Consider the following 24,928-nt stretch of genomic DNA (forward strand, 5'->3'; position numbering starts at 1 on the left):
GAATCCTGGATCATAAACGGATTTGATAGCTGAGCACATCACAGGTAAGGCAGGAAGATTAGGTTTGTGCCTCTGCAGCTTTAAAAAGACACAATCATGACTGCACCACACGCCTGCGTCAGGAAAAAGAGAGTTATGTCGAGGGGAAGAAATACGCGTGTGTACCCAGAACTGGCCAGAATAAATCACCTGTCATTAATAAGCTCGGCTGTCCCCAGGGAGGACGCCACAGTTACAGTCCTGTGTGACTTTTGACACCTGTGGATAAACACAGACAGAGACAAGCGGTTAAGGTGTCCCCGTAAAGCAGCTGCTCGGCCTAACAAGGTGATAATGGAGACAGTTGACCTGTCGGCTGCAGATAATTAAAGAGAGCTCACTACAGGTGACCGTTTATCCACCTGTCAGCCCTCTCTGTGACAGGTGGATATATGCTGCTCCGTCATCAGAGCGGTTTCTGAGCTTTCAGGGATCAAAGCAGCAGACAGACGTCAGCGTTTCGCTCTCACCTCTCACCTCCAACTTCTAATTACATTGCAAAGTCAAAGTTTCGCTCCAGTGTGTATTTTTGGATGCTTCATTGGGATGTGGATGCCTGCATGCCTGCATGCGTGGACATGAATTCACGCTGCTGGCAGTCCCATCGCAGCGCCTCACTGACAGTTACTGTTTCCCCCGCCAGCTCACAAACTTCCATCGAGTCACTGATCCAGGACCGAAACACTGCCAAACCCAGTGTGAGGACAAATCCAGACTCTGGGTTATCGTCCCATCTGCCGACAGCTCCGCAGCCAGCTCTGCCTGATGGAGAAACTCTGCCCAGCAGATGGATGCTGCCAGTGTTTCTCAGACAAGTGGTGCAGGTCATTCATGATGTTTGCAGAGCGTCCTCAGAGGCTGCAGCAGCTGCTGATGGACTGTCGCTCGTGAAAACAGCCATGAACCCCAGTGAACATGCTTCACCCCTACATTCAACTCACTTTGATTCTTGTAGCACCAAATACACACTCACACACACAGGTGAAAGCAGCTCCCAGTCTGTAAAGAGGAGGTGCATGGATCCAGTGTAGAATATTTCCTGGCTCTCAGAATCTCCATTTTAAACCAGCCCGAGGAGTCGCCCCCTGCAGGACGTGAGAAAGAATGCAGCTTTAAGATAATTGCACGTTCCACGTGCACATTGGTCTCGCTATCATGAAGCTGAGCTTTGTCTGTCCTGCGTCTTGTGAGGCGTGCTGTAGTTGGAAGTTTAAAAGTCCTCTCCCGGAGGTGTTGCACATTTTAGTCCATTAACTCTGATGCATCCTCTCCCACAGCACGCCGCATGTTTTTAGATTGATAACCTATTTTTCCAGGAAGCTCTGGTTTCTATTAATTCCCAACAATATGAAAATCAGCACGCAAAGCCTATTAAATTAGTTGAGATAGTAGGTAATCCATCACAGCAAACAGCTGAAGGTCTTCATTATTTTCTGGCAGTCAGTGGAAACAGGAGGGAGTCACTCTACAAACAGCTTCCATGAAACGACGCCGAAGTGTCTCTGAGCTGTACGGACGTGCCAGCTGTTCTTTAAATGACCAGTAAACACGGATGGAGTGCTAAACAGGAAGAATGTGATCAGTGTGGCTCTGTGCAGCACACATAAGATATTTGACATCCATCCATCCATCCATCCACCACGCTATCAATCCACCAATTCATTCAATCATTCATTTATCCATCCATCCATCCATTCACCCACCAGTCACTGAGCCTAAACAGGCCAGTGTGAGTGAAGTGGATGTGAGCCGAGTGTGTTTGAGTATAATCAATGCTTCACATGTTCCTGCAGACAGAACATTTCTAACTCTCAGATTAAATCCTGCAGAATTAGCTGGATGACGTTGCAGTGTATCTCCCATCACATGCTTGATGTCATGAAATAGGCAGAGCAACTATACAGGCAGTGTTGCATGTGAATAATTTAACATGAGGTAGAACATACTAAATCTCTGGTTAATGGGAGCTCTGAGGTCGATGTTGGAGCTCTGTGGTGCTGGGATAACGAGAACATCCTTAGAAGCACAAAACTGAATAAAAATGTGTCCCGCAGGAGGGCGAGGCGGTCGGCAGCAGCATCCTCCAGCTGGTGGTGACGGACAAAGACACCCCAAGGAACGGCCCGCCTTTCTCCTTCCACATTGTCAGCGGGAACGAGGACCGCCGTTTCCATGTGGACCAGGGCGGCCTGCTGTCGCTCTCTGCTCCGCTCAGGAAGAAGGTGAAAGCTCACCATCAGCTCAAGATACAGGTGAGAAGCTTCAGGTCGCCATCCCTCCACTTTTCTGTTCTCTTCTCTTGTCTTTCTCTCACAAACTCTCACTGCAGGAAAGACATCTTAGAAAGTTTGTCTCAGCTTTGGAGGTGCTGAGCGTCGCTCCCGGCCTCAGCCGCTGTGCTGTCCGGAGAGGTGAAGAAAAGTTAGAACAAAGTCGTCTTTATGGTTTTCTGTGATTCTGAACTGTCAAGACTGACCCTGCACACCCAGTAACGATGACTGAGTTTAAATACAGGAATTATTTAAGCTGGAAAAATGAAAGTCAGAAGAATGACCCTGCTTCAACTCTTCACTATAATCCATTTACAGAAGGGGTTATTCTGAGGGTTCAGGCTGTTTCAGGTTGCAGCTGATGGTGCATATTCGTGTCCTGCACTGTATGGATTTTGTTGTCTGGAACAAATATATTTTGGGATGCTGAGAGATGATACTTTAGTCCAAAATGCTCCATTTTTCATTTTGTTCTCTGCTGTCAGAGGGAAAAAAAAAAAAAATCACAGTGGTTGGACAGCGTTTGGTTGATCACAACAAAGAAACAAAAAGATTAATATGAAATGTGAAATACAAATGTTTTTGCTTTGATTGCAAGTGAGAAAAAAGTTTATTAGCATTAGAGACGAGGGAGACACGCACCTGCACACCTGTAAATGCATAAGGAGAAACAGACATGTTACCTGTCCCAGCTTTTACATTTCAATGATATTTCATAAGAACAAATCAAATCATTTAATTTTTTGTGCTCCACCTTTGCCCAGGTCACAGACAGCGGCCATCCTCCCCTGTCCTCCATCTGCGTGGTCAACATCAATGTCACCGAGGAGAGCAAGTATCCCCCGTCTGTGGTGCCGCTTGAGGTCTCCATCACCACCTCCGGAGGGCTGTTTGCAAACCGGGTTGTCGGCAGGCTCCACGCCTCAGACCAGGATGTGCAGGATGTCCTGACCTACAGCCTGGTCTCGCAGAGTCCCAACGACAGGAGCTTCTCCATAGACCAGGCTGACGGCAAAATCTGGGCAGACGAACACCTGGAGGAGGGCTCGTATGCGCTCAATGTCAGCGTGAGCGACGGGAAGTTCACCGTCTGGACCGGGGTCAAAGTTCACATGTGGGTGGCCACTCAGCAAGCGTTGGACTCTGGACTGACGCTGCAGCTGGTCGGGATGTCACCGGAGGAGTTCCTGGGCGATCACTGGAGAGGCCTCCAGCGCAGCCTGGGACAAGAGCTGGATCTCCCCCGGCAGGAGCTCCACCTGGCCAGCCTACAGCAGCGGCCTGACCCCCGGGCCCTGGAGGCCCTGCTCATCTGGAGGCCTCAGGGCGGCCCCGTTCGGCCCCTGCCCACCAGCAGGCTCGCAGGTGAGCGTGCTGCATGATCACACGTGGTCAGTGAGGTCAGTGTTCAGTATGTGTGCCATCTGACATGTTGGACTCTTTGGTACAGGCATTATATCGGACATCGAGGACTCTCTGGGCCTCAGCATCCTCAGAGTGAGTCACAACGGCTGTCTGGGCGGCGGCTGCCCACCGCGAGGCTGCAGGAACTCCGTGCGGCTGTCGGGAGAGAGGCTGGGCCATTTCACCACCGCCAGAGCTGCTTACATCACCCCGCAGCACACCTGGGAGAGCGCCTGCCCCTGCAACCGTACGTCCACCTGTCTGTCTGTACTCAGAGTGTATGTGCGTATGAGTGAGCTGACAGGGTGCAGCAGCTGTTTCTGACATCTTCTGAAGAGCAGCATGTTTGAATCGAAAAGTTCAGACCTGCAGGTTTGCAGGATAAGTGTGCTGCAGTAGAGTCATGTGACTGAACATCCACAGAGGGCACAGCGTCGTCCTGGGATTCAGCTGTGGTGTAACTGAGTGAACCTGACATGAGGCCAGTTCAGCTCTTTATCGAGCTCTTTATCGACTTTAAAGTGAACATCGTTGTAGGGTCTCTACCTGGAAAACTATATATACTGCATGAGTACACTGACCTCCTAACCCCTGAAGTCACTCCATATTCAAACAGCTGCAGAGAAAATGATCTTTTCATGCTTCAGTGTGTGCAGCTGGAGTTTTGTCCTTTTCTTCCTGAGATCTGAGGATGAGGAGGGTAAATATTCTCACCAGTGTCAGCCTGTTCTGGTGCATCATGTCGTTCAGGTTAACCTCCCTGCGGTTACACAAACTGAACAGAGGGAGTAAATCCCCGGATTTCATAAATGGCTGTCAGTATTCCCTCAGCGGGCCACATTGGGATTTGTGCAGGCATTCCTGTATGGATTATTGCTGAAGGGGGTTTTCCTCTGGCTCTTCTTGTCACCAACATGTCTGACTCTACTTTACTTTTTAACCCTCTGCTCTTAAAACCAGTAAAGGCTGAGTTTTGTGCCAGATGTGCCACACTGCAGGTCCAAATCAAACTGCAAACTGGTAAAAATCAGAGTTCCTGGGCTCTGATCGACTTTGGTGTTGTTAGTAAACCTCCCCACAGGCATCATCAAAGTTTAATCTTAGAACAACTAAAAAACAAAAGCAGAAGAGAAATTTGCTCATGACTCTTATTTGCTCTGGGTTGCTGCCGCTGGACTCGTGGTTGCCGGTTGGCGTCTGTGCCTGACTCTTTGCTCCGTTTTTTTCCTTTTCCAGTAACAACATCAAATAAATTTTCTCTCAGATCAGAGATCACACATTACAATCAGGTTACCACCTCGTTTCATCTGAAGGTGTAAAAACATCAAAAGAGCAGCGCCTTTTAACACAGATTAGGATTATTAAAGATAAGTGGATGCTGAGCTGATTTGGTGAGAACTGCTCTGCAGGTATTTAGTGAGACAAACATAAGATTTCTGATCTCAGAAGCTCGCCGCGGTGGCACCGTCATGGTTGACGCGGTTAAAGTCCGAAAGACAAAAGATGTAGAAGTCATCCAAAAATAAAAATCAGATGATTAGCACATTTACTCAGGAGAGGATAAACCAGGCAAACGCCTGGCCAGCTCATTCTTCAGTGTGTGACCTCCGCTTGTGTTTCCTCTGTTTGTGTCTCAGAGTCGGCGCTGAGGTTCGACAGTAGGTCCTACCTGAGGTACCTTCACCGTAAGGACGAGGACAACCAGGACTTCAAACTGTCACTGAGGTTCAAGACGATCGAGAAGCAGGGCGTCATTGTGTCCACCAACAGCAGCACCGGCTGGGGAGCTTTACAGGTATGGATGCATCTGCGGCGCTGTCATCAGAGAGCCGGACATCTTTGGTTTTACAACTGATGTAGTTTTCCCGAGAACACATTCGAGCTCTCACTGTTTCTTAAGTGTGCGATGAACTATGTCTGCCTGATCCTGTTGAACGCTGTTGCAGTGTAGGGGTTTGTGTGAGAGGTTACCCAGAATGCACTTTGTTCCAGTTTATTCTGACTCTGAGAGAAGCTCACAGAAAGGCTTGAGTGGCTTCGTTAAATACACTAAAGTCATTGCTGCGGATTAGAGGGGTCACATGACCGGATCAAACCGGGACCTGCATCACGCGCCTCCTCAGCCAGCGTAGAAGCTTCATGCAGGTCTGCGATTCAGGACCGCTTCTGAAATTCAATCAGGCATTTAGGACATGAGCACGTGAAAGTACCTGTCACGCAGAGATACAAGAAAGGAATACCTGATATGCTCTCAATTTGTCGGGAGAACCAGCATGATGGTGAGGAGTTTTATTTCAAAGCAGTGACTAAAGAAAGCTGAACATCTCTATAACAAACTCCACTCTCACGCTGGCCTGCCTCGTCAGCTCACAGAGGTCCGGGACATCGCTGGAATTTCACACCGAAGAAGGCAGCGTCGTCTAAAAACAGGCGGACTGAGCCAGATTCACCGCAGTGAGAAGAACACAGACCAGCAGCTCAGCGGGCATCAGATACTTCACACACACACACACGGCGGCCGGCAAACAGGAGCAAATCAAATGTCGGTATTTACGATGATGTGAGTGGGGATGAAGTGAAGCACAGGTCATATCTGTGAATCATAGCTGGAAACTGTCAGGGTAGGTGTAGAAAAGAGGACTCGTATGCAGGACTCCTTTGGGAGAAGACAGTGGATTTATTTACAGTGCGGTAAAGGTGCAACCGTTCAATTATATATATATAGTGATGGGTGCCCAGGTGTGGTCTCCTCCTTTTCCTCCTAGCAGTGCTCGTGGCCGTGAAGTGAAAACACACGTAGTGACTCCTTCCAAACAGTAATCCCGAGTGGCGGTCCAGCTCCCGTGATCTCTCTCTCAGTTTCTCTCCTGGTGGCAAACACACAAACACACACGGAGTAACTAAACAATCCTCAGATCAACGTAAACTGCCACAAAAACCATCCGCGCTGCTCTACCGTGCTTCACACAATGATCCAGCACTGACCGAAGCTCAATCGCCCTGTTAAGAAGGCAGCCCGGGAGATGGCGAATAATTGGCTACAGCTGGTCGGCTCCGATCAACAACAGGTGCGGCCAGTCTCTGCGCGGGAATGCTCGTCACAGCTCGGAGGTAAACAATCCCGTTACGAGAGAGAGAGAGTGGGAGAGAGGGGAAGGGAGCGACATACACACAATAACACATGGGCAGGCATCCAGGCGAGGGCTGTCGGACCATGACAGAAACATTTTGGGATGAAAAGCCTCACTCGACAGTCCCCACAGAGACCCGCCTTAAATCAACTCAGCGGCTCTCCCTATTTGTAAATCTGCTGCTAAATTAGTGTCAAACAACGTTATTAAACATTTGCCAGTTGAGATGCCCAGCTCAGGGGAAACTTCCTGTGAATGAAGGAATCAGAACTCTTTGTTCTGCCAAATGCTGCAGTTTTCTTTCTTTGTATCTCAGGACAGCAGCAATAGAGACACGCATGTCTTCTTACCTGCTTGACTTTGTAAAAGAGGAAAATGTGAGCATGCATAGTTTCACGATAGTGCACGTCTGTGTAGGAACTGTATTTCATCTCAATGTGTGAGTGTGGAGCAGGAACCATGGTCCAAACGTGGATCCAGTTCACATCCAGCAACAACACTCACCTTGGGTAACTCTACACTGTAAAGTAACAATCAGCCCCTATGAGCTGGCGCTTGGTGACAGTGGGGAGAAAAAATGTATGTTTTGCCCCTTTGGAGTCCTTAGTTTGGAAAATTCCGGAAGCTATTCATGGGTTCTCTCCAGGTACTCAGGCTTCCTCTCTCAGTCCAAAGACATACAGTTAGTGAGGATAGGATAGGTGCGAGTGGTTGTCTGTCTCTGTGACAGACTAGTGACCTGTCCAGGGTGTACCCTAGACCTTTGGTAGTAGGGCTGGGCGATATGACCCAAAATTCATATCTCGATATTTTTTAGCTGGATGGCGATATACGATATATATCTCGATATTTGTTTTAAAGCCATAAAGTAAGAACAAAAAGAGAGTTCTTAGTCAAAGCTGTGTCCCAGATGTCACACAGGCACTTTTATTAACATACAGCGTAGATGTACATGAAGAAATTACTCAAAAATAAATTATCAGCATTTATTAAATAATAATGCTGCATAAATAAAATAAAAAGTTGTTTTTGTGCATAACAAAAAGCACACAACTGTGCAGTCAAAATGTAAACTAACAGACGCTGAGCATAATAACAAAGGCAGATTTCACAGCTGCTCTGTTCCCAAAAGTTCTACTGCGTGACTGACAGGCTGGAGTTTGAAATCCTCTTTGCAACCATGTCTCTTACAGGTGCCATTTGTGGTCCATATACACACAATATGGTAATATTACGTTGAAGCACAGTACGTATCACTCCGCGAGGCTCCAGACTACGGTAGCTGTAATGCTCCGACAATCCATCAAGCGGTGCAGCTGCAAAGTCATACTAAAACATTTTTTGACAGATTGCTGAGCGCTGTGTACCACATAAAATCGGTTCGCGGCCATCAAGCACAACCAGAATTCATACATAAGGTGCGCTGTCAACTTTTGAGAAAATGAAAGGATTTTAGGCCATGCAGCCCACAGGGGCTGTATGTCATTAGCATGGTTAGCTCGTTAGCGCGGTTAGCTTGCTAACACGTTGACGCCGTCCAACCCCACGCACGGGGCGATCCGCGGTAACTCGTTAACAGAGATTTGCCGTGTCCATCTTGTCGTTGCCTGCTGGTGAAGCAATGGGGGAGGGGAAGTTGTGTTCAGTGAAGGAGAGGCGAGGCCGAGTAACGTTGCGTAGAGACAAAAGTGGACGAAAGAGAGGCAAACTTGCGGCTCCACAAGTATAATTATAACGTAGCATATACTATATCGATATAAATGATATTTCTGGGTCACAAAATAAACTTTTAAGATATTTTCATGCAAGAATGGTGCTGTGTAAACTTCAAATAGCTGCTCGATTTATCAAGACATCACATATTTGCAAAAGTGCTCTGACGTTTTCAGAGATGTCTGTTACCCACCAGCTGACCGCATAGCTGGACTGTCCGTTGGGCATACCGGACATTTGCCCGGTGGGCCGATGGTGATTTTTAATTTTTATGTTTGTTTGTTTTTGTAAATGTAATTACAATGAAAGGTGGTGGATTACCCAATTGGTCATGATCAACTCTGGGCTGGACCAATTACAATACATCCGTATTGAGGGGAAAAGGAACGCGATTCGTTAGCTTGAATGAAAAAAAGACACAAAGCTGGAGTTATTCTGTGTCTTTGCTGCACAGCTGCTGCTTCTCCCCTCATTCTCCCCCCTTTCCTGTTGCTACTTCAATCATGAAACTGATCAATGATCAGCTGATCGTCTCTCTTGTTTGTTTATCGCCCACTTTGCGCCAGAAAGAGGAAGCCAACGGATGTCGCGCTAAACAACAGCAGCACGTTCAAGCTTGATTAGCTGTTGTTAGAATTTATTTAATATTAATTTCTAGTATCAGCTGATGTTTGCTGGAGCCACAGCTGTAAAAGCTGCTGGTCATGATGTCGGTTTGGATATGTGGTGAGAGGGAAACATGAAGGTGATACAAATCATACATATATATCAACAAGACAGTGTACATCACTGTCACAACAGTGTTTGTTTTAGTTCAAAGGCTTTATGGTTTTTCCTGAAATACCTGGTGGTGGTTTTGTCAGTTCAGCCTTATATATTATGTTTAACCCGAGTGACCACCCGGTCAGCTGGTGGGTAACAGGCATCTCTGAAAACGTCAGAGCACTTTTGCAAATATGTGATGTCTTGATAAATTGAGCAGATATTTGAAGTTTACACAGCACCATTCTCGCATGAAAATATCTTAAAAGTTTATTTTGTGACCCAGAAAGAGTAATATTTCAAACTCCGCCACTGCCTCGTTTGACTTTTGGATGAAATGGATTCTGGGATGTTGCATTTCGTCATTTCGAGCTGATTGGAGACCAAAACAGCCAATGAGATTTTTTTGCATCCAAGTCTGTGATTGGCTGGTTTTGTGGCACAAATATAACGGTGTACAGAAAGAGTTGAGCGTGCACGGGCAGAAATGTTAAGAGCGCGAGCAACACATTGCGAGCGAGCGCAAATGTAAAACCTGAGCGACAGGGGCTGCTATTGTGTGTGTGTGTGTGTGTGTGGATAATACCAAACACTGAAATACATTTTTGCACGCAGGAATGAATTTTGTTCACTCAAATTTAGCTTTTCTTCGCTAAATTTCTCCTCAAAATGCAACACTTGCACCTGCAAACTTTTTTTTACGTGCGCTCAAATTCTTTTTTTACGTGCGCTCAGAATAGTGGCACAAAAATAACACCATAAACCTGCAGAGTTTCACAGGCTGTAAGTTTCTGAACTTAAAAAAAAGAAAAATCTCCAACATTTATTGCCTCGTTTCGTGGAGCAGTACAGGAAGCTTTATTAAGCTGACCGAAAACAATGAGACCTGAACAGATAACTCATGACCCAAACCTGGTTAGATGACGTTTCCCCTCCTGGGCTTTCCTCCTCTATGAGCTCTCCAGCTCAATATTCACTCGCTCTGATTCTCAGGAAATTTCAAAAGCACCATTCAGCCTTTCCCAGGGTTCTCCCTCCTGGGCTTTGGATCTTGGTCCCTGCCCGCTTCATTATGAGCAGAAATGGCTTCAAAAGGAATTTCTGAGCAGCGAGAGCTCCCTCACCTGGGTTTGGTTCAGAGAAACTTCCTGAACATACGAGGCGCTATTCATACACCTGATTACCCGGGAGGACTGAGCGGACTGTATGAGTGTACTCTTCCACACCTCATCAGAATTCTCTGTCAGCTTTCACACCTGTGGGACAGGAAACACGTGCTCACCTTCAGACCTGTTTGCTGCCATTAATTTCTTTGCTTCTGCATGCATGCGCTTGGAATCGGCTCCTTTGAAATTAAAATGTGTGAGCGTGTGGATGAAAAGCTGCCAGGATGAGAAGTGTAGAACAGGAAGAGGTGATTTGTCACTCCTGTGTGATGAGGAGTGTCCGTGAACTCACTCCATACACAGTTGGTGTTTCTGCATTGACACAAAATGCCTGAAATGTCAGTTTAGGCTTTTATCGCGGTGAGAGAGCAGCAGGGAATCCTGCTCACAGTCTCATTCAGAAGTCGTCCCTTTGTTTTATTAAATTCTACCAGTGTGGGTCTGCGGCGGGCGAGGCTCTGGGGTTTCTGTTGCTCACTTTGCTCCACAATCAGAGCGGAGGAGGCGATTGACAGAATTGAAGAAAAGGAGAGCTAAGCTGTCTGCGTTCCAACCTGCAGAATGAGCTGGTGGTGGCAGACATGGAATTCCCTGACGGGCAGCTGGGCTCAGCTTTAAACACAGGAGAAAGGCGGCATTTGATTACTCTGGAGCCTCTTAGGCGAGGTGTTTTCTGTCCAGCTGGGAGGAGCCTGGGCCATGCCTAGCAAACTCTGGGGAGATTTTATTTATTTAGGAACAACTGAGAATTGAGAAGGCTGTGATGTAGGGTTAGCAAACCTACCCCATAAAACCCAAATTCCTACGGAAACATTGAGGAGGCTTGGTTTAGAAGGAGGACCTTCACACTGAAGACTAAGGACTTCTTACGGTGAGGAAGCAACGGGACTGAAAATCCTTTTTTAAGGAAGATCAACATCAGTGCATGGGAGGTGGAAAGGCAGGCCACAGAAAACATCCGTGGGGTGTCCTGGTTTATGTGTGTCTTTGTCCATTTCATCACAAAGACACACACACACACACACACACACACACATGCGTGAGTAAGTAGGTGTAGGGACACCTGCCCAGAGGAGCTGGATGGAGGTGCCGCCACCCAGCTGTCAGGCAAAGAGGGAACTGTTATGAAGGGGGAAACTATTAACAGGGACCAGAACAGTTTCTCTGTCATGCTGTAAACGTTTATTTTAACAGTCGGTGGGAGCTCTTGCTTGGATGGTCTTTGTGTGTTTTCAAATGCTCACGAACACTGAATGGATGATTATTAATTTTCATATTTGGAAAACAGTCGCGTCTCCCTCAGGAGGAGTTTTCTCAGTGCTGCTGAATTTTGATCAGGTGCAGGGCAGACAGTGATGAATATGTCCAATACTCTGAGGACGACATGAGTGAAAATGTAATTACATGTCTCCCAGGTTGAGTCACTATTTATCCTCAAAGAGAGTAAACAAAAGTTAATGCGCTTTTATGCTAAATGTGAGAGCATTGCTCCTGATAAACATCGCGTTAGTGACATCAGCATTTAGCCTCTCAGACTCTTGGCCCGTTTAGCCAGCCTGATGCTGAGCAGTCTGAACTGCTGCCTTTCATCCTCCCAAAATTCTCTCCCAAGTGCTGAAACATCACCTGCAATCTGCAGACTGTTAAAGACCAGCGTTCCTTAAAAACACTGGATTTATATCCAGGATGTGACGATGCACACTCTCTGTCAAGTAGCTCAATTGGACAGGTATGCAGTTTCCTGGCTGTGCAGCTCTTCTCAAAGCGCAGAGTCAGTCCTGATGCAAGCCACTTTAATTAACATAGCACCAAATCACAACAGCAGTCCTCTCAATGCACTTTGTATTGTAAGTTAAAGACCCCACAATACTACACAAAACCTCCACAATCAGACCACCCCCTTTGAGCAAGCACTTGGCGACTGTGGGAATGAAGAACCATACAGGGAAAGGGGCGTGTCCAAGGATTTTTCCTTTTTTTAAAATTGGAAACTTCTATTTTAATGTTTGAAGCGCGTCAGATTGCTGAGTTTTCCTTCTTTGGCCTGAGTTTGGCCTTCTCCCTCTCTGTCTCGGTTTGACACCAGTGCTGTAGTTTGCCTGCGTGCAGTCGCAACACACATCACACGCTGTCGGCACTATCCAGTTTACCAGCAGCACTGACAGGATGTGATTTATAGAGGCGTGAAGCACTGATGCTGCAGAGCTGAAGTCTCTGAGGAGCGGGATTCGACTTATGCTGCGCTGATGCTGTAAAAGCCCGAGTGCATCTTCTCCCTCACACGTCTGCCATAAATCACAGGAATGTACGTGATACAGAATAAAGACGAGCAGCACAATTCAGCCCTCAGCTCCCTCCTTCAGCCCCGTGGGCTGTCATTGATCCATGAGAAGAGTCCTGCAGGTCCGGCCCCTCCGATATAAATCACTGCTGAAGCTTTTTACTGCCACAAGAAAGCAGAGAGAACATGTAGCAGCGATAGAGAGCAGTGCAGCATCACCCAGAGGACGGCCTGAACACTCTAGAGGGCTGCAAATAAAGACAGGAGCACGCCGAAATAGACACAGCAGCTATCAATAATGCCTCCGGCGACCAGCGAGGCCAAAACATCCATGCTCCTCGGAAGTTGGAGTAGCGTGGTGTTACATGTAGAAAACATGACCTCGCGTTGGGAACGCTGAGCGTGCAGAAACTCTGAGAGGACGCTGAGTGCACAGCATGACACAGTGAAGGACCTTTGACCCCATCTGTCTAAACTTAGAGACATTTTTGGCATTCATTCAAAATCTGAAACATAAGTCACAGCACGAGCGTCTAAATTAATGAAGATGAATTTAAAGCATTTTGAGATTTTTTCTAACAAACTACAAAACACTAAGTGATGGAACCACTGAAACGAATCTGAAAGGAGCATTAAACGTCAGAGCTGCTTCCAAGCAGGATGTCGGTGGTTAAATAATGTTAAATAATATTGTTTGTTTATTTAACAGTTTCTTCTGCCCAGAAAGAAAGAAAATAATAAGAGTCAAAGACTTACACTCAGAAACGGAGTCAGACGTATTCTTCTCTGGTTTTCACTGATTTTTGTCTTCCTCCCTCAGTTGGCCGGCGGAGACCTGCTCTTCAGGTACAGATGTGGAACCGCCACCCCTGCCTCACTGCCGATTGGCTCTCATATGGTGTCGGACGGTCGCTGGCACAGCGTCCTGCTGGAGGTCAACTCCTCCTCACTGAGGCTGACCCTGGACGGGCAGCATCCGGTGTCCGCCTCCTCAGTTGAGCCGTGCCGGATGCTGCGCTCCCATGGAGCGTTGCTCTTTGGTTCTCCTCCAGAGCTCCACCAACAGCCGCATAATTTCAGCGGCTGCCTTGAGGGCCTGGAGCTCAATGGGGAGCCAATCAGAACAGGCGACTCGGCGGAGTGGAGGGGGTCAGGGAGCAGGAGGGTGTTTGGGGTGTACCAGTGCTGCAGCGGGGGAGGAGCCTGCGACAGCAGCCCTTGCAAGAACGGAGGTGTCTGTGAGGAGGACGCCACGGGGGGTGAGTCGCCAAAAGCTAGATTTTATTGAAAGTAAAAAAATAAAACAGAGATTTCGAGATTGTGCACAGAACTTCCTGAGACAGACAAATGTCCACACTTCAGGGCTAAAGTCCCAAGTACAGCTCAGGGCTCTTACATCATTTAGTTTCCTCTCAGCCTCCAGTTTAGCCCGCCAAAATAAAAGCAGGAAAAATGTGCCAAAACATAAGGAAATACCACACAGCGTGTGTTCCTTTATTTTTATGAGTACCTGGTAGCACATAACCAAGTATGAGAGCCAGAAAAACTCTTAGTTTAATTAGAGTTTTTGTTATGATGACTTAATAAAATTAGATTAAAACAAACAAACAATGTGAGCTCAGTAACTAAAGTACTAAAGGAGAACAAGTGAAGTACCACAGGAGGAGGAGATGGACCGACGTGACGGATTCAGCAGGAACCCACACCCATTGGAGCTGAGGTCCTCCTCAGGAGGTTCAGCTCCATGTGGCCTCCTCTGCTCCTCCTCTGAGGAGGATTCGAACGACCGAAAGCAAAATCTCAGATTTAAAAAATTAAACTTAAAAAACTTGCTGTTTTTGCCCCTGCAGTCATTTTTATCTCATCACTAGGAGAAAAAACAAAAATTTAGTGCCTGCAGGTGGTGGAAGTTAAGCTCTTAATGAAGAATCAGCCTCAGTACAGCTGCAGGGCAACGTTCAGTTTGCAAGATTTTATGAAACTGTTGAAACAAATATGATTTTTTTTCTGTCCCCATCTCACAGCGTTGTAGCAAAAGTCGTCTCAAGGGGCTTTATATTGTAAGGTAAACACAACATTAAGGAGAAAACCCCAACAATCAGGTGACCCTATCTGAGAGACCGGTTGGGTAAAAATGAGTGTATCAACATGTCAATCATAGCATAGCCCCACCCTAAATCCTCCCCTGCTTCCTGTCCTTTACAAATCAGGAAAGCTTTATCTTTACGACTCGCAGATTAAGACAAATACAGGTGTATGTGCAGAAGTCAGTTTAGATTGTAGATTAGTCACATGATAATGGAAGAGTCGTGATCTCAGTCTGTGTCCTTGATCCCTGCTTCCTCATCCTGGTGGCTTCCCTCTCTGATTCTGGCTGATGAAACATGATTTTTGCTGCCTGATTCAATTCCACGTGTTATTTTCTGCCAGTAATCCTTGGGAGAATAAATCTTGCACGATTTTTCCCTTTAAACATCAACAAGGTGCTGCACTCTCCAGCCGGACCTTGCTGACCTTTGCTTTGATTATTTCGTGCCTGTAGGGGAGACTCGCTGTGGCTTTGATCAGTTGCTCTTGTCTCAGATGTCTGAGTGTGTTTTATTTGCTCTGCAGAGCCGCGCTGCAGGTGTGCAGGACTCTTCCACGGCGCCCAATGCGAGCTGACCGACAACCCATGCGCCTCCCAGCCGTGCACCCACGGCAGGGTGTGCATGCCCATGGATCAAGGTTACCTGTGCAACTGCTCGCGTGAGAACCCTGAGGCAAGGTAGGCACATGTCCACACACACACCTCATTCACCGATGCTTTTAACCATCACAGCCACTTTATTAGGTACAGTGGAGCCTGCCTTTGCCGTTCAAATCAATGTAAGCACAGAGTGTATCCTTAGTCTTCATAACTTCTTCATCTGGCCCCAGCCCTGAGTGATGGAGATCCATTCCTGTCACATCATCCTCTTCATAGTGTGCAGGTTTGTGATCATCTACTTGACTTTTAAGGACTGACCAAACTAAAAATGTCCTCAAAGACAAAACAAACAGGCAAAAGTGATAACTACTTAACTCAGACAAAGGGTGGAAACCAAAAAGAGAGACCAAGACTCAAGTGCATGAACTAAGATCCTGCAACAATAATCCAGAAGAGGAAAGAGAAAATTCAACATCAAGGTCCTGAGACCATGGCAACAAGCTCTTTGAGCATTAAAACGTGATTGGCTGATTAGATATTTGCTTTAGAGAGCAGCTGCTGCACATGTGCCACTGTGCAAAAAGCATTGTGTTTTGGGTAATATATGCTCCAGTGATAACAAACCAATGTTGTCACACAGCAAGTCACTGAAACTAAACTGAAAACTAAACCTTTGGAATGGTCACTTCAGAGTTGGAGACCAGGTCTGCAACCACTCACAGTCAGCCGCCATCTTCAAAGTGACTTCGGTGCATCGAGACCTTCATTTTTACCCTCGAGTGAAATCAGGTTACAGCCAGTCTGCAACCCGCTGAGTCGAACCCCTGATTGCATTGCGATGGGGTGCAGACTGACTGCAACATGTTGGTAAATGTCTGCATTTATAAGTTAGATGATGATTATTTGCAAACCTTCAAATCTGCCAATCTGTCTGAGAGCGACTGCAGTCACACTGCAACTGTTTGGAGACAAGTCGCCTCCCACCGAGCCATCGGATCTACTTCTGGGCTATTTTTTTTTTATATAGCAGTGAAACTAATAAAAAAAACAACTAAAATTGACATTTTGAGGGAAAACTGAAGCTAAAGATATAAACACGAAGCAAAAAACCCAGTCTGACGCACACACAAGCTCACCCCCCCCACCCACCCCCAGAGTTACGGCCATATTTGCATCTCCTTCCTTTCATTAAAGCTGCTTCGATCCCCGCGGCTCTGAGCCCCCGTCCCTCTTCCAGGTGGTTTTGGTTTAATTCGCTGAATGAAGAATGGCTACTGCCGGATGGTAGTTGCAGGCGGCGTACTTTTGCTTTAGGAAAACACGCAGAGATATTTTATCAAGCTGTCACCAGCGTGTGTGGTGGACAGCAGCACACAAGAGGACATTTTATTTAGAGTGTCCAAAGTCATTCAGAAACGTTCCTCTGGTCTCCAAAGCAAAGTCTTCCTTCAGATAATAACAGGAAACTCTGCAAAGCGCTGCCGGGATACACTCTGAGTGAAGTAAAGCGGGGGACCTGAGCACCGGGGAAATAAACTGAGCTGCGGGCACATTTATGGAAAACAGAGTGCCGGCTTTGTGTGAGTGCTTCCGCTCCAGCACTCAGCAATCAGATCTGGGCCAGCAGGGTCTCAGGGTGGTGTTTCGTGCCCGTGCCAGCTTTGAAGCTTATAGGATCATCACTGATTTAACCTCCACCTCTGTGCTCTTCTCCGCTAACGAGCGCTTGTTCAGACAGGCAAAGAGTAACCTCTGGAGTTTGGGCAGTCTCATCAGCAGAGAAGTCCAACTGAGGAGGGACAGGAGCTGCTGTGTGTGCGGCTATCACCGGAATCTTTTATCATTTTTTCATTTCATTTCCAACATAAATTCTTTTTACAAAGTTAAAAACTGTGGACACAGTCACATAAAATTCAGGTCCTTCTGAAACTAAAGCTGATATTTGCTCTGTGAGCTTTTGGGATGTAAGAGATCAGAACGGGACTGAAAATCAGTCCAGAGGTGCCTGAGGAGACGAAACTGAATGTGAGGTGTGCAAAGTTTAAATGAGAGTTTTGGTTCTTTTCACTCACAGTTTGCTTTTTTTTTGGAATATTTTAGTTTTCCATCCTCTGAAAGTGCTTTAATGTTCCTCCCTTTAACCTTTTAGGTGCCAGGACACAGGCTGTTCACCCAACGAGTGTCCTCAAGGGTTCGGCTGTAAAGTCACTAATGGTGCCATCTACTGCGAGCCGCTGCCTCTGGTCAGTCATGACGACAGACACACATGACCTTAACGTTCTTTCTTCTTCAGTGGCAGCAGATCAAACTTTAATCATTTTCCATCCTTTAGGTCAATCCATCGTTTGGATACATGGAGATCACACAGATTGGTGCCGGTGTGCTCGGATTAGTCTTCTTGGTCGGCGTCTTTGTTTGCATCAGGAAACGACATGTTCAGCAGAAGAAGAAAAAACCCGTCTGCGTCCAGGACTCCAACGGGTAAGAGTTTTTATTTCTGAAGTTATTCATCAACATATTCCATCAGATCTTATTAAATCTCTAACGTCAGCTGCTTCACCTGCAGGTACTTACAGTCCAGTCTGGCCAAGAGCCTCAAAGCAAACTCCCAGGAAGTCAACCCCATTGAGATGAGCTCGCTGGTTGATCCAACCAATGACCTTGACCACACACCGTTCAGATCGCTACGTCCACGCAGCCAGATCGGTTCGTCGGCGGGTGGGTCTCCAAAGACGCAGGGGCCGGTCGTGTGCAGCGTTGCTCCCAACCTTCCTGTCAGGCCGCCATCGAGCTCTGATAACGACTCCATCAGGAAAAACCACTGGGACCTGGACTATGAGGGTGAGTGTTGGTTTGAATTGGGGGGCTGGGAGACTTTCTGATGAAACCTCAGCACGCTCTTGGACATCTGATTGTGAGCATTGATAATGAGAATAAAGCAGGACTATTAGCAGCACTCATGCAGCGTAGAATGTCATTAGATCTGACGCTCCTGAGGTTTACCGCAGTGATTCGTCTAGCTCAACACGAATAGACAGAAGGATGACTCCACTAAAATTCAGTTTCGTCTGTGATCCAGACCCTTCAAACATTTTCAAAAACTCCTTCAGGACCTAAAGTGTGCGATGTTTGCAAACTCTTCTGGCGAACAGGTGAACTGTTCTGCGTTTCACAGCTGTGAGCCGCATTCAGACAGCCAAACACTGAGTGCATTAAAAAAAAGGAGGAAGCAGGGCTATGAGATGATCCTGGTATCAGATGGAAGCAAAAGGTCTTTTTGAGCAGCTACCTGTCCCGCCTGCTGATTAGGGCTGGGTATCGTTACTGATTTCTAAAATCGATTCGATTCCGATTCACAAGGTCCCGAATCGATTCGATCCACGATTCGATTCGATTCGATTCGATTCGATTTAAATCTGGGAAATTTTGCCACAGACAGTCAGAAATATTGTAATTAAGATTAGTACATTTACATATTTTTGTATCTATAAAAAGGAAGCTGACACACGCAAGACTTTATCAAAGGTGTAAGCATCACAGCAGATGCCTTTGTGTCAAAGTAGCTGAAGATAAAACACAGAAAAACATGAAGGTGATTTTCCTGGCCTGGGATTTTGTAAAAATATTACTGTAAACAACGGTAGACTTGTGCGTAACAAGCAAGTGAATAATGCAGAAAACAGATTTTTAGATGGGAAACTGTTCTTGAAGTACAGAGAGAGAGAGCTGTGCATGTGATTTTATCGTGGTGGAAGCAAAACAGCAAAAGTCAGAGTGAATTCATGATGATGTTTATGTGAAACTCAGTTTGGATCTTCTTTTGCTGCTTGTTCGGTCAATATTGTTTGGAGAGAGATAAAACTAACAGCTTTAGAATCGGCGCAAAAAGGGCGTAAACACAAAGCGCGGACCCGCCGAAACATCAGAATCAGCAAGCTGTCAGCTTTCAGCCCCGACCGTGTCCGTGCCATCGTGTGAGAAAGGCAACATGATTCTGATCCGTTGGTGGGTCCACGCTTTGTGTTTATGTCTTTGTGCAGAATCCCTGTTCCTGCTCTCATTTACTGTTTTAAATGTTTGATGGTTGTTGAAATTTTGCGAGGTTTAACCTGAGATTCTGGCGTTTTGGGCAAAATAAATTTAGCCTATATTTAAAAAATCGATTCAGGATTTTAATGAATCGATATCACGTTATCCAAGCCAGAAACGATTTTAATCGATGAATCGATTATCAAAACCCACCCCTACTGCTGATGTGATCCATGAACGTTTACCCACAATACACTTTGGGGAGTTTAACAGTGCTGCACTTTACATCATGCAGCTTTGGTCTGAAGGTGTGTTGGATTTTGTTGATAGAGGAAACAATATTAAAGCTCTGACTCTTTAATAAGACGGCGTTGGAGTTTCAAATAATCCGACTGGAAAATCGTTTGGAGAGATGCCATCTAAGTCACAGCAGCATTTTCAGTCCTGACATATGGAAGGTCAGAAGAGACGCTGTAGTCACTCGGTGTCGCCGTAAACACGCAGTTAATTGTGATGTGCAGTGCTGCATCATGGGAAACGTGCACTGTCTGTCAGTACACGGCACTGATTAAACTCTGGGAGATGAAACATTCAATGAGGCGACAGGAAGTGATAACATCGGGAAGCGATTTTTCTGTTTCACTGCTGTGATCACGTCACATCTGCCTCCTCATTGTCTCCACGCCTCGTTCTCGTTAGTACTCTTCCTTCAGTTCGCACCTCTCAGGCTCCCTAAATCTTTACAGCCGTCCCGGGGGTTTCTCCGAGCAAACGTCATACGTGCACATTAAACACAGAGCTGTGTTTCCACCAAGCTGCTGAAAAACGAAGTAACAAAGAACATCCACTATAGACCGCCATGTTAAATGCTATCTACTGCTAGCAAATACTGAACAGCGTTTCATCGGCAACCTGGAGCTCGCAGGCAGCAACATTTATGAGCTCAAACAAAATGAAGGACGTTCTCTCCTCGTCCAATCAGCTGCTGTCACTGACAATACTGATGAGCTGCAGTTATGGTTCAACTTTAGCAACACAGCATGAGCCCAAAAGTGGTGTTCCCCCGGAAATAAATTCTATTACCAATCATAAAAAAGAACTTAACATTAAATTCCTCAACAACAGTTAAATGTAACTCCTGGTTTATATGGAATATAAATAATCATATAAAATAGCTGCTGTGTGGTCCGAGCAGCTCCAGTTTCAGGATTTTATTTGGATGTTATTGATTAGCAGGTATCTGTTTCTGAGTGATGTTTGATGACCAGTCTAAGTGGAAATCACATGAAGATGTGATGTGCCAACTTAACCCCACCATCAGTGTCACACAGACTGATATTCGATGATGTTTAATCTGCGCCTGGTCTCAGTTCAGAGAGTCCGCGTTGGTTCTGTCCCGTTTGCACACCTGTGCTCAGGTGTGGAGCTGTCGTTGTCCTCTTCTGAACTTTTTCATGAAGCAGTTTGAGTAATTCAGCCTGTGAACAGCTCAAACAGGTGGCCTTTATTCTACTATGAAAAGGATTTTCCTAAGAGCAGTGCAGGTCTTTATTTTCCTGCTTTGTCGCCGTGAGGCTGGCCGATAACATAACGCTCCTGTGTGAGGCCAACGTCTGCCTCCATGTTTGTCTCCCTCTCCTGGTGTCGTGCTCATCTGTCTGTAAGCGATCCATACCACCGAGCTGTGAGTCCTGCATCCGTGGTCGTGTTGCTCAGACAGATGAAGAGAGGCAGATTGGGTGTTTGTCATGCCATCGCTCCTCAGGCAACACCCGGCTGGCAGGTCGTTCGTCTGTTCAACCTTACGAGCACACGAAAGGACACGTTTCTGTGTGATCCGCTTCATTCGTTGTAAGACTTATTGTTAATGGTGACGCCACCCGAGGCTGCCAAGTGACCTCCATATCAGGTCATGATTTCTGAACTGAGTCAGGCCTGGCTTTAGAACAAAAGGACTGACTGTGCATCCGTGAGGGAGGTCTCTGCCTCACCCTTGGAAAAACCTGGAAACTGTTCTAATGATCATCAAACCACGACTTTATGGGCATATATACATATACTGAGGTGTCAGAGCTCATCATTAAGGGTGCCGGAGAGGTCATCGAATGTTGTCTTTAAGGGGTAAGAGTCCAGTCTGGTCCTAAAGATGGTCAGCATGTGTTCGCGAGGACTGCTTCAGGTTTAAGCAGCACTAATGTTCGAGTTGATACTTTATGAGTTTAATTCTCCATCAAGATTTTATGCTTGAATTAGGATTAAAGCCGCCACTGCTGGTGTGAACACAGCGCCGTAATCTTCCAAACATCATGAGCTCGCTGCTGATATTTGATGTTTTCATTTGTTTTCTGTGTTTCTGGATGAATTATTGGATAAAATCTATCAGTGAAAGTTTCTAGCAACACTGATCTGTAGTTAAATCATGCACACAGTAGTAGATGGCAGCCCATTCAGCCCTGAGATGGGATTACCGCCTTGCCCTTGGTCAGCCTTTCTTAAACATTTGTGTGATTTGGAAACCTCACAGAAAGCCTCCAAAGGGGAATTTCATTACTTTTAATGGTCTTTTCAAGGCTGTTTGAATATCAGACTTTACAAAAACAGCTACAGGGAAACTTTTTGTCCCCAGTTCTCAAATCTTTCCAGCTCAGCAGCAGCTAACCCTAAACCAACATGATCTGCCCACTTCAGGCACAAATACCCATGGCGGTGAATTCTAACACCAATTACGATTTTTGCTTTTACACGTCATTTCACTGATTATAAATAAGGCTCCGAGCCACCGATCGGAGTTACTGAACAAAGGCTGTTGGTGTGGGTGAACCGTTAAAGATGCTGTCAGGCTTTCATCGCCGAGCTGTGTTTACTTCATCCTCTCATCAGTCACGTCTCTCCTCTCTCTCCTTCCATCTGTCCTTTTCATTTTATCTTCCTCCCCCTTTCCCCCTTATCTCCTCGGCTTCTCTCCTGCGTTTCCCTTTTGTCTCCTTTGCATTTCCCTCGCTCCTCTTTTGTCTCATTTTGTCTCTGTGTCTCCATGTCAAGCAGCCGGGAGTCTGCTTGGTATTCTCAGAGACCAAACTAACAGCAGGAAATCCTCTAAAGTTTGTCTGAGCAAAGTGCCGAACACGTCTGCTCTGTTACTTTGAGATTTGGGGATGAAGGGCAGGAATATGAAGTGGTAATCCTCGGGAAGCAACTTTGTTTTCTGCTGAGCCCTTGAGTCTGCGGGGGTCTGGTCTGGGACGTTTTGGGACCATTTCCTCATGATGATGATGATGATTATTAGTGTGTTGGTATCACTGTTCGGAGGTTTTAGGCACAGACTGGCTTTACAGGTTTCCACTTGACTGCAAAGGGATGATTTTCTACCTGTTTTCATGACTTTAACTCCTGAGTAAGGATTCTGAATTCTCTGCTCTTAGCTGAATGCAATTTGATTTAATTAGCAGTGTAGCGTTTGACCCAATAAACGTACGCAGGAGCGATTATTTTGACAGCAACACTTTTATTTGGAGTTTGTGGTTTCATGCACAGCCCCTCCCGCTCTCTTTGTGCTGTCACGTCCGCTCCCCCTCCGACTGTCACTGCCAACATAAAAAGACACACAATCAATGACAGAACCCCACACACCTGTTGGCCCCGCCCCTGCGCCGCCCCGGGAGCTCACTGTGTCACCCCTCCTCTGCAGCTGGCCAGAGACCACGCCCACGCCACAAGCAGATAATCGGACACGTTCTGATTTCTTCGAATAATGGTCTAAATAACACTAAATGATGAGTAAGCCAGTTTTATTCTGTCTTGCTGAATTTTTTGAGTTATCTTAAGTTTTTAAGATCCAGTTCATATGGAGGCGAGTGAGTTTGAGCTTCTGGGAACAATTTGAAATCCATAGCTTAGATTCACAGATCACGAAACAAGGATTTCAAAGGTGGCTCAGATCAATCTGAACTGTTTTAAGCTAGTTAGAAAGCACAAAGGCAGCCCTGTTGTGTTTGTGTTCTTTGATATTTTCTCATTTTTTGTATTGTATGACAGTATGGGCCCAAGCATCTGCTGAAGGCTTCATCCAGCGAGGCTCAGAAACCCGGGATCAAGAGTCCGTTTGATGGCAGCACTGTCACATCTGACAGTGTGGGCTACTTTAGCTGTCATCAATCAGCTTTCAAATCAATAAACGTGATGTCACGGCGGCTGTAAAATGTCAGTCATGTTTAGGGGTAAAGGTCAAAGGTCAGGCAAAAAAAGTAAATAAGAGCTGCAACTCTTTAATTCATTATATGATACAGTTATACTATTATTATGTGTAAGCAAATTTAATTAATATGTACTCTGTAGTCTATTTCACTGTGTGTCTGTATGTGAGTAAGGACACAAGAAAATAATTATTGCATAATATTGATTTTTATTTTTTTCTATTTTTAGTGTCCCATTTTATGGCTATTTACTTATTATTTTATTTTTTTCCTAATGAGTTGAGCTCTTTCTTGTAAAATGTTAACCTTAATGAACTTTTTTATTAAAATTAATAATAAAATTTTTTTATTATTTATTATTGAATTAATGATCAAATTCAAGTTTTAAAAACTTATCAGTGATTACTGTAAAAACGATTTTACAGACTTTTAGTTTTTACGGTAATTATTATTATTGATGATGATAATTATTATTATTGATATTTAATATTAAAAATAATAATTATGTGATAATATTATAATTAATAATAAATATGAGGTTTGAGGGCAGTGTTTCGTAGCTGAATTATAAAATGCTTTTTACACATATGACTATGTCTGTGATGCTCTGATGAGTGAACTCCTCTTTGTGGAAGTGACGCTGTGCGTGTGCTCATAACCAGATGTGTGTTCAGAGCGGTGACCTCTGACATGACAGATTAAACGTCACCGAGTCACCGCTAAGGTTACGTAAGCGGCACGTTTTCCTCTCTCCTCGCCGACTTTCTGCTTGTTTAATAACTCAAGTCTGAAGCAGCTGCTGCACGTGATTAAAACTCCTCCTGACGGTCACTTTTGCTTGGGATGAGCAACCTGAAATCACCAAATAAGTATTTCAAGGTTGAGACGTAGCTCGAGATTACAGCGCAGAAAGATGGAGGAGCTAATCTTCAAGGTTGCCCTTGAATTGTTTTAATCTTGGCCATAGAGAAGGAAGGAGGATTATTCTACTAAGGAAGTCATTAGACATGTTTCTGGATCAGTCGCCTGCCTCTAAGTGAAATACGGTGACCTGGGGACGCCAAGCTATTCTCACACACACCTGCTGAGTGTTTAATATGCAGATTGTTCAAGCTTTTGAAACCCACTTTCAGCCGTGTTCAGTGTCGGTAGATGTGGAGAAGTTTCACTTTGATTTCAGCGTAGTAAAGTTCTGACTCCATCCCGGTGGGTGGGGATTTTCCATCCCTCGTTTCCAGCGAGTTGCTGTCG

General features: G+C 45.8%; 1 protein-coding gene across 1 annotated transcript in view; it reads left to right on the forward strand.

Annotated features, from left to right (window-relative positions):
* The window catches only part of fat2 (FAT atypical cadherin 2), a 98,010-nt gene that overhangs the window by 69,959 nt on the left and 3,123 nt on the right, over nucleotides 1–24,928 (forward strand). Inside the window, exons 20-28 of the mRNA XM_087847260.1 lie at nucleotides 2,094–2,291; nucleotides 3,074–3,674; nucleotides 3,760–3,960; nucleotides 5,351–5,508; nucleotides 13,587–14,025; nucleotides 15,380–15,533; nucleotides 17,605–17,698; nucleotides 17,788–17,936; nucleotides 18,022–18,296. Coding sequence (XP_087703386.1) covers nucleotides 2,094–2,291; nucleotides 3,074–3,674; nucleotides 3,760–3,960; nucleotides 5,351–5,508; nucleotides 13,587–14,025; nucleotides 15,380–15,533; nucleotides 17,605–17,698; nucleotides 17,788–17,936; nucleotides 18,022–18,296 — 2,269 coding nt within the window. The remainder of the gene's footprint in view (nucleotides 1–2,093; nucleotides 2,292–3,073; nucleotides 3,675–3,759; nucleotides 3,961–5,350; nucleotides 5,509–13,586; nucleotides 14,026–15,379; nucleotides 15,534–17,604; nucleotides 17,699–17,787; nucleotides 17,937–18,021; nucleotides 18,297–24,928) is intronic.

Source organism: Neolamprologus brichardi, chromosome 2 (genome assembly GCF_056152115.1).
Source record: "Neolamprologus brichardi isolate AB-2024 chromosome 2, ASM5615211v1, whole genome shotgun sequence".
NCBI classification, from domain to species: domain Eukaryota; kingdom Metazoa; phylum Chordata; class Actinopteri; order Cichliformes; family Cichlidae; genus Neolamprologus; species Neolamprologus brichardi.